The 16156-nt window shown below is 53.7% G+C and overlaps 1 protein-coding gene across 1 annotated transcript; it reads right to left on the bottom strand.

The window, feature by feature from the left end:
- Positions 1-2177: 2177 nt before the first annotated feature.
- On the bottom strand, positions 2178-9940 carry LOC128775284 (basic salivary proline-rich protein 1-like). The gene is made up of 3 exons (XM_053896168.1): positions 9875-9940; positions 3344-4188; positions 2178-2214 (listed from the first exon to the last, which is right to left on the bottom strand). Exons 1-3 carry the CDS (start codon positions 9938-9940, stop codon positions 2178-2180), a joined length of 948 nt encoding a protein of 315 aa, XP_053752143.1.
- Between the last annotated feature and the right edge of the window lie 6216 nt (positions 9941-16156).

Here is a 16156-nt window from a genome sequence, read left to right as displayed (position 1 = left end):
GCCTGGGCTCCGCGTGCCCAGGTTAGGATCTCTGTTCCAGCCTGGGGGCCAGCTCTCTCTGTCTGCCTTCCTGAGTGAAATCCCTCAATCGGAAGGGGCTGCCTGAGCCACCTGCAACCCCCTTCCCCACGGCCCTCCTGCAATTCCAGGACAGCGGCCCCTAGTGACTTCGGGCTGTGAGACTCCTCTCTGAAGCCCGCCAGTTCTGCATGGCCAGAGGTACAGGAACCCTGTAGCCCCGTGGGATGTGGAATCTACTCGATTACAAAATACTAACCAGCAGGACAAGAACAGGGTTCCTGTGTCTCCTTTCACTTTCTGTTACTTTCCACACGCAATAGCTTTTACTCTTGTGAAAAACCAGATGCTCGGTGGGGAGATACATATTAAAAAAAAATGATGCTTTTTAAAATTTTATTTATTTTGAGAGAGAGAGCGAGCGAGCATGGGGAAGGGGCAGACAGAGAGAGAGAGAGAGAGGGAGAGAGAGAGAGCCCCAAGCAGACTCCACACTGTCAGCACAGAGCCCAATGCAACTCACGAACGGTAAGATCACTACCTGAGATGAAATCAAGAGTCAGATGCTCAAGCGACTGAGCCACCCAGGCACCCCGGGAAATGCACCCTTTTGACGGGCTTTTGCATATATGATGGAAGGAGCCAGCTATTTTGCTCGAAGGATGTGTGGACAGCACGTGCTATGGGAGAATAGGATACTGAGGTTGCGAGCAAAATGTGCCTGCTGTTTTAGAGCCGAGAAAGCATTACAAATTCATGATCTCATGCACATTTCTCAAACAGAAGATAATGTTCTTATTCCCATTTTACAGATGAGGAAATTCAAGGAGTTGGAAGCTAATTGACTTGCCCAAAGCTGCACAGCTGGAAATTGCAGGCAGGCCTTCCTGACTCCAAAATCAGTGCCCTTTTCAGGACACCAAATATTATGGGCCGACTGCTGGTGTTTCCCCACAACACATAGGTTGAAACCTAATCCCCAACGTGATGGTGTTGGGAGGTGGGGCCTCTGGGAGTGATTCGCTCGTGAGAGTGGAGACTTCATCAATGGGATTAGTGCCCTTGTGAAACAGACCCCAAGGCCCCCAGCGGATTTGGTGACTGGTGAGGGAGGGCCCACTCTCTGGGTCATAGCCTTCTTCAGTGTGTCCTCACATGACATAGGTTTTTATCCCCAGGTTTCCATCTGCTTGAATTTGTCACATCTGTCAGGACCTGACCGATGAGCAAGATCAAAGGCCAGAATCATCCTCTTAGCCTTGCTGTATTCAGTGAGTGGAGACACACATGAGTCGGACTCCTCATTTTAGACATCTCTGAATTCCGTGGAGTGCAGGTGAAGCGTGATCCAGCCCCTGCACACACCTTCACTTATTCCTCCCTGCCTCCTGACGCCCCACACTACACCCTATGTTACATTCACTCCAAACCGTTTGAAGTTCCGAAGCATGCCAGAAAATTCTTTACCCCTATGCCTTTCATCACTATTGTGATAATTATGACAATGCTGATACTGTTCTCCTGGGTCTTACTAATGTGCTGGGTTCTACACATGTGCTGTTTCACTTAAATCCCCCTCCCCAACTCATGAAGCTGTCATTGTCAATCCCACTTAACAAATGAGCAAACTGAGGGTCAGGGTGAAGAGCTGGGCTTTGGAGCCAGACAATCTGGGTTCATGCCCAGCTCCACTGCTATCTAATTAGTCTGACCTTGGGCGAATTCCATCTGTCTCCCAGCTCCAGTATCTTGCGTAACACTGAGCATGATGAACCTGCCTCGTGGGGCTGTTCTGAGAATTAAATTAGATGGGCATGGCGTTTGGCAACTGGTTAGAACTTCAAAAATGTTCGGAATTATTAATGCCCGCTTCGTAAGTGGCCAAGAAAGAAACTGACTCAGCTCAGCTCTGATTCCAACCCCTTGGCTTCTCAAGTTGCTAGTTCAGGACCCAGCTGTGTCCCCTCTGCTCCACCACGGCAAGGTGGGCTTCACTGCCCTTCTTTAGAGATGAGGGCACTGATGCTCAGGCAAGGTTCCAGGTGCTTCTTTTTCACTTGGCCTAAATGCCTCTCAGAACTTCTAGGAAGAGTTTTATGATCTCCTTCTGCCCTCTCTGTGGCTCCCTCCCTTCCAAGTTGAACAAACACCCTTCCCCCTCAGTCTCCTCCATACTGGGTCGTCTGGGCTGCTTTCCTGCAGATCCAGGGCCAGGAGTCCCTTGCAAGTCCTGTTGGAATCAGATCTTCTCACCGCCCCCCACCCCCACCCCCAGCACTGGGCCTGGGTAAGGGAAAGGGTTCAGACCTCTTTGTAGAAGAAACCAACGGGTTATAATCAGGTAAGTCAACACCTGATATTATTTGGGCACATCCCAGCCCCCAACAACACATCCAGGATGTCTGGAGGTGGAGGGTGGAAAGACAGTGAAGGATCTTGATGTAACTCTTGATGCCCTGCTAGAGGTCAGTGCAAAGATACTTTAAAGAACACTGTCTATATTCCTGAGAAATGTGGCAGAATTTCAAGACAATGATAGGATGGGCTTGAGGGCGGGAGGAGCAAGGCAGAGGGAAGAAGACTGTCCGTTCCCCATGCGTGTTGTGTTGTTACACGGAGAAAAATGCCTTCACTGCCATTACAGAGGAGGGGAAAGATGGGGCCTCCGTAAGATCCGACGCTGGAATTACAGACAGGAGCTTTCTGGGAATTCCTATACTAAAAGTCCTTGGAGAGCCAGCTACTCATGGTGGCACAGGCACCCGAGTCCCTCCCCTGATCCTGCTTTATTTTTCCTCGTAGCACCTGGCACCTCCAGACACATCAGATATTTGCTTGTTGTCTGTCCCCTTGCATCCCAGGCCGGAATTTTGTCCGGGTTCCCGGTTGTGTCCCCAGGGCCTAGAACAGTCCTGGCACTTAGTAGGCCCTGGCACTTAGTAGGCCCTCAGTAAGTATCTGTTGGAGGCCTAATGTCTTGAACGCACACGCTGTCACCGACCCCGCTGCGAGGTGGGCCGGGCGGGATTGGCATCATTCCCAAGCACAGGGGCGGGGGGAGCGGACCCAGGGGGCAGGAACCCGGCTGGCCTCAAGGTCGGGAGGCTGGCGCTGGAGCCCGAACCCTGCCCGACAGGCCGTGACCTTGGGCCAGCCCTGCGCCTCCGGGGGCTTGGGGTTTCCACGTCTGGGTCAGCGGGGCGTCGAGCCCCCCACCCCCACCCCCCGCCAGCGCGCCCCGCGCAGCGGCTCGCCCGCCCGCTGTGACTTGCCCAAGGTCACCCCGCCGCGGGCCCCCCACCCCCACCCCGGCCCCCGCCCCCACCGCGGGTTTTGGGGTGGGGGCCGGCGCGGGGCGGTCCCGGGGCGCCGCGCGCGCTGACGCCGGGCCCCGCGATGCGGCGGGGACGGGGCGCGGGGGGAGGCGGCGTCGGCGAGCGTCCTCCTTTTGTGCGAGCGCCGGCGGCTCGGCTTCTCGAAGGTAAACAGCGTTTCCTCTTCCTCCTCGAGGCGTCTCTTCCTTTTATAGTTATTTCTCGCCTGGCACTCGCCCGGGCCGCCGCTGCTGCTGCTGCTGCTGCCGCCGCGGCGGGGGCCGCTCGCGAACCTGTGGCGGTGACGTGAGACCGGCCAACCCGGAAACGGCGGCGGCGGCGGCACCCGAGGCTCCGAGGCTCCTGCGCTCCAGCGCCCGCGGCCGCGCTCCCCTCGCCGCTCGCCCGGCCGCCAGGTACGTGCCCGGGGCCCCGCCGCGCCGCCGCCCGGGCCGCCCGGCTCGCCCGCGCGCCCCCGGAGCCGCCTGCGCCCGGCGCGGGTGCGGGTGCGGGTGCGGGCGCGGGGCGCGCGCGGTGGGTGCGGGGACGGGGGTGCGGGCCGGGCGCCGCGGCGGCGGGAGAGGGGGCGCCGCAGGGGTGGGGGCGGCGCGGGGGGCCCAGAGGACGCGCCGGGGGCGGGAGGGCGAGGTGGGGGGGGGGGAGCGCACGCCGCGGGGCCGCCGCCCGGGTCCACCCGGCTGCGGGGAGCGCGCGGCGGGGCCCCGCGCGGGGAGGGAGGGGGCGCTCGGGGTGGCTGCCCCCCAAGACCCCTCCTGCGCGCCAGGTGAGGGCGCGGGGTCTGGCCCCGGCGCAGCGCAGCCCGCGCCAACTTGCTTGGGGGCTGGAAGGCCAGGCGCTTCGAAGAGAGGAACTGGAGGGGGTGAGCAAAATCTCCATTGGCCTCAAGACTTCCTCCTGGGGTAACCACCCGCCTGTGTTTAAAGAGCACTTCCTCTTTGCTCTTTATCTTTTCATCATCTTTTTTTTTTTTTTTTTTTTTTTTTTTTTTAAATGGAAGTTCAGTGTTACCGGGTGGGTGCCCTTGCAGCCTGCAGAGCTTTTCCTGGGTCTGTGTTCACACACAGTGGGTCTCGAACCGGTGCGTCCCCTGTTGAGGGTGGGAGGGAGAAGGAACCGGGGACTTCGACCCCCGCTTCCCCAGCTGGAACCCTGCGTGTGGGGGGGGGGGTCGCATTTGATTCCCACCCAGCTGCAAGAAATGGAGCCGGTGGGGGGAGGGGGGGTTCGGCGGGAAGGAGGATCCGCTGGGGAGTGTCACGTGGACTTTGCACCTATGCTAAATTCCTGGCCCTGCAGCCTCACTAGCTGTGTGACCTTGGGCAAATCGCTCACCCTCTCCGGTCTTCCATGTCTGTCTGTAAAATGGGTGCTTTGAGGAGGGCCTAGAGAAAGTGAGCGTGGACTTCCTGGCCTGGAGGGGGCGCAGTAATGGAAAGTCTCATTGTCAGTCATCTGGCCTCTAATTTCTGCATCCCCCTCTGCCTGGAAGGGGTCCCTGGGCACCTGGGACGCTCTGGGTAGATGTTTGTGAAAGGAAGAGCTGGATCCGTGAATTTTGAGAAGTGAGTGGGTGTGGGTCTACGTTTTGGCTTCCTTGCCCTGTAACATCCATCCCACAATCCCCAGAGAGCCACGTTTTGCCACCTGGGATCTCAGTAATCCATCCCCTCCCCAGGAGGATTATCTCGTGGAAATATTGATTCCTTGTGAAAAGGAGCTTAAACTCTGACTTTGAGCCTCTCCTATCCTTGGAAGAGTGCATTCTGTGGAAATGAAAAGCATCTTTTTGATTGCCACCACCAGATGACTGTCCGACCAGGGGGTGGCCAGGGCTAACAGCTGGGCTGTTTTCCCAGGCTTGGGGGTTCCTGTAAACGGGGAGGAAGCTGGGGAGAGGTGGTTTTTCTCCCTTGGTGGGGCATGCAGGAGTGGTCAGCGCGCCTGAGTTTTCTTCCTTGGGGAGGCACGTTGGAATGTGCATTTTCCGGATTTTGCCCAGACTGTTGGCATGGGGAGGGGCAGTGTGTGTGATGAAGGAGGCCAGGGTGAGGTTAATACGCAGGGGTACTTGGAGATGGTCATCAGATAAAGGGCCACTATGGGTTTCTGCACTTTGGGAGGTTTTTAAAGTAATTTTGTTTTCGCTGTCCCTTCTCCTTTCTCAGCTCCCAAAGGCTTCTGAGCACCTCTCTTAGCATCCTGTGTGTGTGTGTTTTGTTTTTTTTTTTCCCACATCTGGAGGGCAGGAGGTGAGCCTGAGTGCCACTATTGTGACAGGCAAGAGCAGGTGCCTTTATGCAGCAGCCAGCTGTGGTTTGAACACCTGCAGATTCATTTTTAAGTCGTGGAGTGGTTCACGGTTACCTGTGAAGCAGAGGTTTTATTCTTACTTTACAAGACCCAGAGAGAGTGCAGGACTTGGTCTCAGACCCTTAGTAAGTGGTGGATTCAGGATCCTCACCCGCCTTCCATCTGGAACGCGCTCTCGCTCTTTCCTGTGGGCTCGGCTCCCTTCTGAATGGCCTTTGTGTTTCCCTTGGCACCTGGCAGGCTGTCTGGCATATGCTTGGATACACGGTACATGTTTTGTGACAGACGAACAAAAGAGAGATGGTTTCCCTTTGGCTCTTTATGGAGGTACATTCTGTCTCCACCTCAAGGTCAGTGTACTGGCCTGTAGGTGACCTTGAGATTGTTCTCTGGCAGTTCTTGATTCCCCATTCTGGAATCCCAGCCTCTGACAGCTTACCTCAGGATCCGGAGACCATGACAGGAGGGACTCTTGAGGGACGCCAGGGCCAAGAGATTGTGGCCTCACGCTCAGCATTGCTGTCCCCTCCTTGTTTGAAGAGACCTCTGTCCTGTGGCTTCAGCAGGCTGGGACTTGGCCGTCTTCGGTGAAACCATCTTCCAGTGAGCACTGTGGAGGCAGTGTTGTGTCAGTGACACATCAGATTTTAGATGGGTCCACTTTTGCTACGCGCTGGCCGGGCAGCCTTCGAGAGGTCGCTGCACTCCTGGAACCAGCTTTTCCGCATCTGTGACCAGGCAAAATCACCTCCGCTCTACCTGCTTCACCTCCCAGGTGCCTGAGTAAGAGAGCGAGACCCAAATCCACACCTCCACTTTTGCCACTTACTGCCCATGGGCATGTCACCACGTTTCAGAGCCTCAGTGTTCTCATTTGTAAAATGGGACCATTTAGCGTGGGGTTGCTTTGCTCATGCAGGAGTGGGGCGCTCTTAGCTGAGACCCCTGATAAATGGCGGTCCTCATCAGTGGTGACATTCAGCCTTTCCTGAGCTGCAGGATGAGCTTCTCAAAGGCCAGACCCACCTCTCTGTTTTAACCTGACTTGGAGCTTCTCCAGACTAGTATATTGAGGCGGGGAGGGGAACCGGCTGATTTTATTCATTCTCTCCTTCCCTGTCTGGGACAGTTGATAAAAGCTCTATGAGAAAGCATCATCAAGATCATGTTTTGGGGAGCCTGGGGGGCTCAGTCAGTTAAGCATCTGACTTCGGCTCAGGTCATGATCTCACGGTTTGTGGGTTCGAGCCCCACGTCGGGCTCTGTGCCGACAGCTCGGAGCCTGGAGCCCTCTTCGGATTCTGTGTCTCCCTCTCTTTCTGCTCCTCCCCTGCTTCTGCTCGGTTTCTCTCTGTCTCTCAAAAATAAATAAGTGTAAAAAAAAATAAAAAGATCATGTTTTTGGGGGGTGCCTGGGCAGTTCAGCTGATTAAGCATCTGAGTCTTGATTTCAGCTCAGGTCATGATCTCACAGTTTGTGAATTTGAGCCCTGAGTCTGGCTGACAGTGCGGAGCCTGCTTGGGATAGTCTCTCTCTCTCTCGCTCGCTCTCTCTCTCTCTCTCTCTCTCTCCCTTTTCCTCTCTCCCTCCCTCCCTCCTTCCCCCTCTCCCCCTCTCTCCCTGTCTCTCTTCATGCCCCTTTCCCACTCACACTCGCTCTCTCTCAAAAATAAATAAATAAACTTAAAAATAAAAGATCATGTTTTTCATCCATTTCTGAGGGCAAAGGTCTTTTTCCCCTCTCATGAAGTTAACTCTTTACGTGTTCATGACATTCACTTCTTATCTCATAACCTTCCCATGAACTCCTTCCAGCTTTCCATCAACCCCGGAGTCCCCCAGATTCTCAGAAGGACAAAGCCCCTGTTGCTTAGGAGTTAAGTCTTTGATGGCCTGAAAAGGGGTGAGTGGCCTCACCAGGTTGAAAGAAAGGTAGGAACTTAGCCAAGGATGCATGAGGTTAAGGGCCATGATATTTGTCCTGTTATGCTTTTCTACTTGTAGAGGCGGGTTGTGGGTATGGCTTTAGGGCTCAGACTGCCTGGGTTCGCATCCTGGTTCTGCTGCTTACCAGCTCTGTGACCTTGGGCAAGATTTATCCTCTCTCTCTGGGCCTTCTTCAACTTTCAAATGAGGAGTGGTACACCGCCTGGAAGGGTTGTTGTGGAGATCAAGGAGAACCTTCCAGCACATTGCCTGGCTCATAGGATGTGCTCTGCCAATGTCCCTTCCTTTCCCCCTACCCCGGTTCTTTCCATCCCCACCCCCGTCCCGTTGTCCTATCCCTCTCCTAACCAGGCTCTGGTTCCCACTGGTAATTGAGCCTTTGGCTGGTGGCTTCTTCTTAGATTCCAGTTCGAGGCGCCATGCCTTCCCGAACCAGCCGTTGACTGGCTTTCATACGGTGCTTCTGCTGAATGAAGAGATAATCATACCGGAGCTTGTCAAGAAGAGTAAACTGGGGAGTCGCTGAATTTACATTCTGTCCCATTGATTTTTTTTTTTTTTTCTTTTCGAAGACTTACTTACTAGTTGCCATCTGCTCTGAGGGAAGGAGACATCATGTTCATAAATATATAAATAATCGAAGTCAACGAGGAGATCTGTTTAAAGAAGTGTGGCTGAGAGTGATTTTAATAAATATTTAAGATAATCTGAAACCATTAGAGGAATTGCAGGGTTTATGAAAAAACTGGAAATGTGTTTTGGAGAAGTTTCTTTTCTTCCCAAGTCAAGTAAGTGTCAAGAGTAGAAAATGAGGGCAGAGCATCTTCTGACCGTGGACACAGGGCCGTGAGGGACGGGAAGGGCCGCCAGTCCGTTTGTCTCTACTGTGGGATGTTGGCAGTGGGGTTGTCACCCATTTATAGGGACTGATGGGTGGGGATGTTGAGGGTAGCCAAATCCACAGAACCAAGGGGAAGGGACCTCAACATTTTTGAGAGGTACTTGAGACTCGGGCGACCAGTGGATAACACATGTCAGGAATCGCCCTGGGGCCTGCACATTTCAGATCCTGCCTGTGGGAGTCAGTGGCAAGCTTCTAGAAGGTTCCTAAAGACACATCTTTTTTTGGTTAGCGATGGGCTGCGTTTTAGTGAGTCCTGCTAAGGCCCATAAGTTGGAAGGCTTCTAGGTGGTCAATGCGAGGGATGTGGGAGTAGGGGCACGTGAGAGCCGAGGAGCATCTTGGAACAGGGCTTCCCAAACTGGAGTGTTCCCTCAAATCACTTGGAGGTTTCTCTGCAGATTCTGAGTCAGAGGCGGGGGTGGGCAAAGATTCTGGTCCGGGGACCACACTTGGAGTAGGGAGAATGTGGAAGCCCCCACTCCCGTCGTTCATTCAGGACCCGGAGCTCGTAGATGTGAATCTGAACGTGACACTGAGTGGCGTGGGGCAGCTCGGCAGTGGAAGAGGCAGCCAGGCCCATGATACACACAATTAAAAAGACGGAGGCCTAGAACAGATGACAGTGACAACACAGAGGGCTGGGCAGGCCCAGGAGGCACCGAACAAGCCCCACGAGGCCTGGACCCTCTGAACAGTTGAGGTGGGGAGGGCAGCTTTGTGAGCACAACAGGCCTTCACACGTGGTTGTGGGCTGCAAGGATCGAGCAGGAAGTTCATGCTCAGAGGGTCGGGTTTTAGGCGTCCAGTAGTCTTAATTTAACACACGAGGGAACTGGAACCCAGAAGGGGAAGCATCTTGCCCAAGAGACCAAATCAGGCCTGGAACCCGGGTCTTAGCCAGGCCCCTTCACGTGGCTGCGTGGTACCTGGGGGCCGACCTCAGCGCAGGGCAGCCCCAGCCCAGGGGATGGTGCCGGCTGGACGTCCTGCCCCAGCTCAGCGGTACCGGTGCCGGTGACCTTTCTGCCACAGGGGACTAAGCCCAGTGCAGGAAAAGCGACAAGGTTGAATTCAGGCTCCGTCAGAGGCCGATGGCCCACTTGCCCTTCCCCTGCCAGCACCCTCAGATTTGGGGCGTACAGTGGGGAGCATTCACACAGAGGAGTCAAGGACAGGAGGGCACCTGGGCAGCAAGCAACTTTGCTTGTCTGCTTCAGAGATCCTCCCGTGACCGGCTCTGTCTGGCCACTTGGAGCTCTTTGGGACGTAAACCCAGTGCCTTCTCAGCAGACGCTGCCACACTGTGGAGCCGGAGGAGCCCCTGCCCAGCGGCCGCGTGACCTTGGGCCAGTCCCTCACCTTGCTGAGCCAGAACGGTCCTGGTCCCGGATGAGGCTGGGCTAGCAGCGCCCGGTGTCCCGGCATCCCGGGTGGCTTGGGGGACTAAACGGTATCAGGTGCGTGAAAGTTGCTAGCCAGCCCCCCCCCCCAGAAACACTCCCTGTAGGTCCACCTCCCGCGGGACGTAGCCCCAGGTGAGTGAGCACTGATTTGTCCAGTGCAGGTTTCCGTCCAGGGCCATGCCCTTGGAGGAGATGGGGGGTATGAATTTGATGGGGGGGGCAGGTGTTTCTTTAAGACACCTGCAGTCTGCTGGGGTGGCTTCATGCAAAACCAGATGCCGTGGTTGGCCCCTCTGGGGGTCTTCTTTGGCAGGGGGCGCTGGCAGGGTGAAGGACTGTGCACCGGGGGCCAGGTACATCTCCGTTCACAGCCGGCTCCCTAGCTGTGGAGTCTCAGATCGCACAGCCTCGTCTGGCATCACAGTGCCTGTTTCACAGCTTGTTGTGGCTCTTACATCAGAAAATGTCTGACTGTGCCTGGCTCAGGGCCCGATGTCTGAGAGGTGCTCCATGATGCAAGTCCGCTGTCCGCACAGCCTCCGGGGCTGGGACTCGGGGAGAGGAGCCTGCAGACTCAGGGAGGCCTTCCCTGCCAGTCTCTGCACCAGCCCCAGCTTTGCTCAAAACCAGAGCTGAAGTAAAATGCAGAAGACAATGTGGAAGTGAAACTCGGCCAATAACATCCTAAAATGTCTGCCCTGCTCCCCTGAACTCTAGTTTTGTGTACTGCTCTGAGTCCCCGAGGCATCAGAGGCCAGCCAGTGTGCACAAGATCACACGGGCTTGTGAATGAAAGTAGAGTGAGGTTTTCCAGTCCTTTCTGAGCACACCTTGGTTGCTGTCAAGCGTTCAGTTCATAATGGAGGAACCACGTCCATCCTCCCATTCAGGGACTATCATTAAGTGAACGCCTACTGTGTGCTAGGCCCTGTGATGGGTCCAGGTGGGGAATACACACTGTGTGTCCCCACTACCACCCACTCAAGTCTCTAAGGGCCTGTGTGGCTTGAGAAGGAAGGCTTTGTTTCCTTGGGCTAACCCACGCCCAGCCCCCCCCTGAGGCCCGTCCTTGTCACCCAGGAACTGGAGAAGCTCTCTGGCTAGATTTGGGGACAGGAGAGCAGGGGCAGTCACTTGACGCCAGAGAGGATAGAGCAGCGGGCTGATTGAGCAGGGCAGGAAAGGGGACTGAGGCAGCATTTCCAACCCTTTGTGCAGGCATTTATGGCCCAGGCAGAGGCCTCCCGAATCACACGGCTCCCGTGAGCATGTTGTGGCTTTTGTGATTTTGTTTTGTTTTGTTTTGAAATAATAACCACTTTCCCTGTTGAGCGTGGACGATGTGTGTCTGCGTGTTTTATTTCTTTTCTTTTTTTTTTTTAACGTTTATTTATTTTTGAGACAGAGAGAGACAGAGCATGAATGGGGGAGGGGCAGAGAGAGAGGGAGACACAGAATCTGAAACAGGCTCCAGGCTCCGAGCTGTCAGCACAGAGCCCGACGCGGGGCTCGAACCCACAAACCGTGAGATCATGACCTGAGCCGAAGTCGGATGTTCAACCGACTAAGACTGAGCCACCCAGGCGCCCTTGCGTGTTTTATTTCTTATGTTCGTGGGAACTCCGCGAGGCAGGTCATGTTATCCCCATCTGACAGATGAGGAGACAGAAAACTCAGAGGCTGATGGAGAGCAGAGCTAGAAGTAAAAGCTGCCTCACCAGCTTCAGCTCCCACCTGCTGTTTTGACTGCCCCTTTCAGGTGAACCTTGAACATAACTCCCCAAATCTGTAAAGTGAGCGGTGTACCTGAGTAGTTTCTGCTGCTGCTCGATGCTGCTGGAAGGGGGTGGGTTTCTAAGGTCGGGGCGGGGGGGGGGGGGTGTTCATGGTAGGCATCTCGGCCACCAGTGTCACCAGAACCACCTGCTGTGAACAGCCAGCCAAGGAAGGTCAGATTTATAAAGCACTTTTGCAAGGAGATGGAGGACTTGGGCTAATTTGAGTCTTGAGGTTTTTTGGTAAATTCAGTGTGAAACTGACTCACGCTATTAATACCCCTCTTGATGCATTTGGTGTTGGGATTTGCAGCGCATCGCATGGTCTGCAGGCACCCCCACAAGAGAAAGATTTGGCGGGGGGGGGGCGGAATATGGGTTCTGTGGGTTCGTGTGTCAGGGGGGTTGAATTGAAAGGGAAATCTCAGTGTTTGGACAGCGGTCGTTGTAGCCTTGAGAAAGTAAGTGGACACAGTATTAAATGCCTCTGCTTGTTCCTCCCATCTACTTTCAGTATGTGAACTTGCCAGAACATTCTACGCATGTGTTCCCTCTTCCCCAGTATTCTTCCATCTGACATAATCTGGTGTACTTAAGCTTCCAGGGTGGGAGGGCCAAGAATCTACATTCTGAACAAGCCCTCTCCGGTGATTCTGGTGCAGACCCAGTGTGAGAACCCCCAGGTCCTGTAATCTCCTACCCCTGTAACGATCTATTTCCAACTCCGGGGGTGCTGGGGGTGGAGTGGCTGGTGTTCAGATGGAAAGGACGTCGAAGACCACCTTAGTCCCATCCTTCCCAGACCTTTTCAGGCCATGGCTCACCTAGGAAACAGGATTTGTAAGGTGTGGGTCGGGTGGTGGGTAGGAAAAGGGGAAACATCTCACAGCTGGAGGTGACTGACCGCAGGGCCCATCTGCCCAAAGTGCTGAGGAGGTCAACATCTCAACACGGGGCAGCTCTCTCTCGGAATCCCACTTGGGCAGCGCTGATTCTCCTCCAAGGTGGGAGCCTGTTCCGACAGCCAGAGGAGGCCCAGAGAGGTGAGGTGAGTTGCCCAGAGTCACACAGGAGTTTGGGAATCATCTAGGTCACTCTTAGAAAGAAGGAGGGAGCAGGCCAGGGAGGTGAAAGCTTGCTAAGGGCTGTACAGGCAGCTCAGGGCCCACCGTGAGGACAAGTTTTCATGCCCAGACAGCCCGTCCTTGGCAGGCTGGTTATAAAGTCAGGGGCCCTCCCCCCCTTCCCCCCAAGCGTTCTCCAGCCTGGGAGGCCTGGTTTCCTGTTGTGATCGGAGACTGATTTTCTGCTACTACCTCACAGCACATCCCTCGAGCACCCAAGGAGGGCAAACCTTAACACAGCAGAGTTGTCTTAATCGTGACTTTCGGAAGTCCTGATGAAAATGAGGCATGAAGCCTGGTAAAAACGATCTCAGACAGTCTCCTAAATTGGCCCTGAGGGATCGTTTGCATACGGTGCTTTTGTGTACGTGATGCTGTGCAGTAACATGTTGCATGAAATGTTTCTCATGCACAGTAGTGTATGATGTACCATCAAGTACAGTATCCAAAAATAACACAAATAGAAATTAAATACCACAGGCAAAATATGCTTTTATGTTATTTAAACTCTTTAAAATAAAAATAAAGCGTTTGCCCCTTTGAGTAGAGTTGAATACGGCTGAGCTAAATTAGCACGTGATATATGGTTCCATTTATGTTGTGCTAGATGGGGGACCTCCTCAGAACGTGCCGTTGTCCTGACCCAATTGTGGGCTATATATATTACATATATGTATGTGTGATTATTCTAGGGGTCTCTCCTGCTTGAGTGTAATTAACTTTGGAGAGAATTTTTTTGTGTGTCCAGCTGTCCTGTGTGTCGGACCCAGTGGACACGACGGAGGCAGTCTCTTTGGCCCTAGTGAGGCCTGACTCTTTTTTTTTTTTTTTTTTCTAAATAAAGGCAACATCCCTGGTCACAGCAGCCCCTAGATTTAGGACTTTTGACTGCCATTGATCCCACACATCTCCAGGATGTGGTTGGATGCCCCAATCTGGAGTTGATCTGAAAGGGCTCCTGCATCCATGAGGGACCCCAGCCTTGGGAGATGACCCCGCTCCCTGAAGCCCTGCCTCCAAGTGGGACCTTCTCTTTCCCAAGCAGCGTTTCTCAAAGTTTCAGTGGTGAAATGCAGGGGAAGTGTAGAAAAACGACATTTGCATACTTGTGACTTTCCCCTAGACCTCTCGCTTGCAGAAGTAAATGAGGAATAAAGAAGGTATGACCTTTGGAGTGTCCCCACCCCCTCTTCTGCCAGCACCTCCCCTCATGACCAGGAATGTGGTTGGAAAATGCCTCTCTCAGGCAAATTGATCTTTGTCTCCAGACCTTGGACACTTAAAACCGAAAGAGAAGGAACCTGATCTTTCGTTCTCCATCATATTAAGTAGCTGTTGGGGCAGGAGGGAGAGGGTATTTGATTCCACTTTGGAGCTTGATCTTGTATGTGTTATGGAGCTCCCATTCAACAAGGGGGAGTTGAAAAGCCCTTGAGATTGCCTGTGCTGATGTGCATAGACTGGAATGTTCCATAAGAGCTCAAGGCAGAGAAAACCCAGCAGGTGCCCCTATCCCCACCCCATGATGCCCTAGGAGAGGTGTCCCCAGCCCCAGGAAGGAACCTGTGTCTTTTTTCTCGTGGCCAACTGGGTCTTTGTAGGTCTTGTGGCCAACTGGGTCCTACAAAGACCCTTCTGGGAAACTATGGAATTTATGTTAAGAGTCATGAAGATACTTGTAACCTTTGATCCGGTGAACCTACTTCTGGCAAGATATCATAAAGGAACAATTCCAAGTACGGACAGAATGTTGCACAAAGATGGTCAGCTCAGCGCCTTTGACAGTAACAAATTGGAGGTAACCTAAGCATCTGAAATTGATCAAATACTTGAATCGGTCATGCTGTAGCCCCTCAAAAGAGGGCGCAGGAGGCTGGGAGGAAACTGAGAAAAGCAGTCATTTGTAGGGAAAAAGTTTGGAAGGAAATACACACCAAAACGGCATCCGAGGTTGTGGCAGGGGGCTATGAATGTGGATAAATTTCTTTTCCTTTCTCTTTTATGCATTTTCTGCAATGTGGTTATGAGATTACTTTTGCTGGAAGAAAACCTTCTCCTCTCCCCTCTTCTCTGTTCCTCTCTGATCTCTCTTTTTTTTTTTCAAAGAAACCGAGAACTCTACTGTTTGCAGGAGAAGAAAGAAAACCAGTGTTTAGATCACTTTATAAATAGTGTACGACAGAAGAGAGCAATGACTAAAACTTAGACCCAGGCGTCCCCGGGGTTAACATACTAACAGCCTTGCCAATAGGACTGGAACACAGCTGGAGAAAGACAGCTAGCGGTTCTTGAATACTAACAGCCACCCAGAGCGGACCCTCCTAGACCCATGGAGAAGGAGTCCCTGTTGCCTTTTGATAAGGGAGGTAACCTGAGGTCAGATCATGTGACTTTTCAAGACTCACCGCCAGCCCTCTTGGTTAGCAGGTGATGGGGCGAAGGGCATCTGGGGACACCCCAAAGCCAGTGACTCTCCTCAAGTCATATAGAAGTTACTTTCAGGGAAGGGTAGGATGAATGACAGCTGCCCATTAAGAACAGCCCAGTGTTTTCTGCGTGGGCGACTCCGAGGCAAAAGTGAGCTTCCGGCTCAGGTGGAGGGAGCTGTGGTCTCCGCGGGAGGTCGGCGAGCTTCTGTGCACCCGCACTTGGGTGCCCCCCCTCCTCTGCCTGTGCATCCAGAGAGGGGGGTGCCCTTGATCTCTTAGGAGAAGGACCGCTCTTCAGAACCTGCTGCCTGCGCCCTGTGGTGGCTTCCAGCGGGCAGGGAAAGGATGCGTCAGCCCTTCTGAGAAACCCGTTAAAGGGCAGCCCAAGGCACCTCGGCGGGGGGCTGAGCGCAAACCGCTTAGGGGACTGCAGATTTCCAGACAGTCTCTGTGGTATTTAAGACGCCGTTTTCTCTCAAGTTCTCTGTCTGCCATGCAGCCCACTTGTCATCCCTGCCTGGGATGGAGAGGTTTTGGGAGAGGTTCTGGTTAAACTCCTCAGCCACTTTTTTTAAGGAAGGCACAGAGCATCCAAAGGTGCCTGGTGCACAAGTGCCACGTGTATGCTTGATGGATCAAGGTATGAACTAATTTTCTGCCTCGGGCGGAAAATGGGAAGCGTTTTTAAGCATTCATTTAAAACCCCAGGATTCGTAATCTTGATGTACGTGTGTATGTGTTTCTGTGTTTAGATACGAAGGGAGACACGGTTGAGGCTCTCACATTGACATTTATTGAGTGTCCAGAACATTCCTCGTTTTCTCCATTCCCTTTGCCCTCTGTTCTCCTGTCGGGCACGTGAGCTGTGCTCGCCAGCCCCTTCCAGAAGAACGGGTATGTGGGGCAGGCA

This window comes from Panthera pardus, unplaced genomic scaffold (assembly GCF_024362965.1).
Source record: "Panthera pardus isolate Hobbes unplaced genomic scaffold, ASM2436296v1 HiC_scaffold_7, whole genome shotgun sequence".
In the NCBI taxonomy this organism is placed as follows: Eukaryota; Metazoa; Chordata; class Mammalia; order Carnivora; family Felidae; genus Panthera; species Panthera pardus.
Note: the sequence above shows the minus strand (reverse complement) of the source record. Positions and strands in the feature narration are given on the sequence as shown.

Bases quoted from the DNA above. Each gene is read 5' to 3' on its own strand.
- LOC128775284 (XM_053896168.1), bottom strand. From the start codon at position 9,940: ATGCCGGGACACCGGGCGCTGCTAGCCCAGCCTCATCCGGGACCAGGA. The intron at 4,189-9,874 runs GTGAGGGACTGG...CTCTCTTCGAAG, and splicing joins GACCGTTCTGGCTCAGCAAG to CGCCTGGCCTTCCAGCCCCC. The intron at 2,215-3,343 runs GTGGGGGCGGGG...CTGGATCTGCAG, and splicing joins CCCCCACCCCAAAACCCGCG to GAAAGCAGCCCAGACGACCC.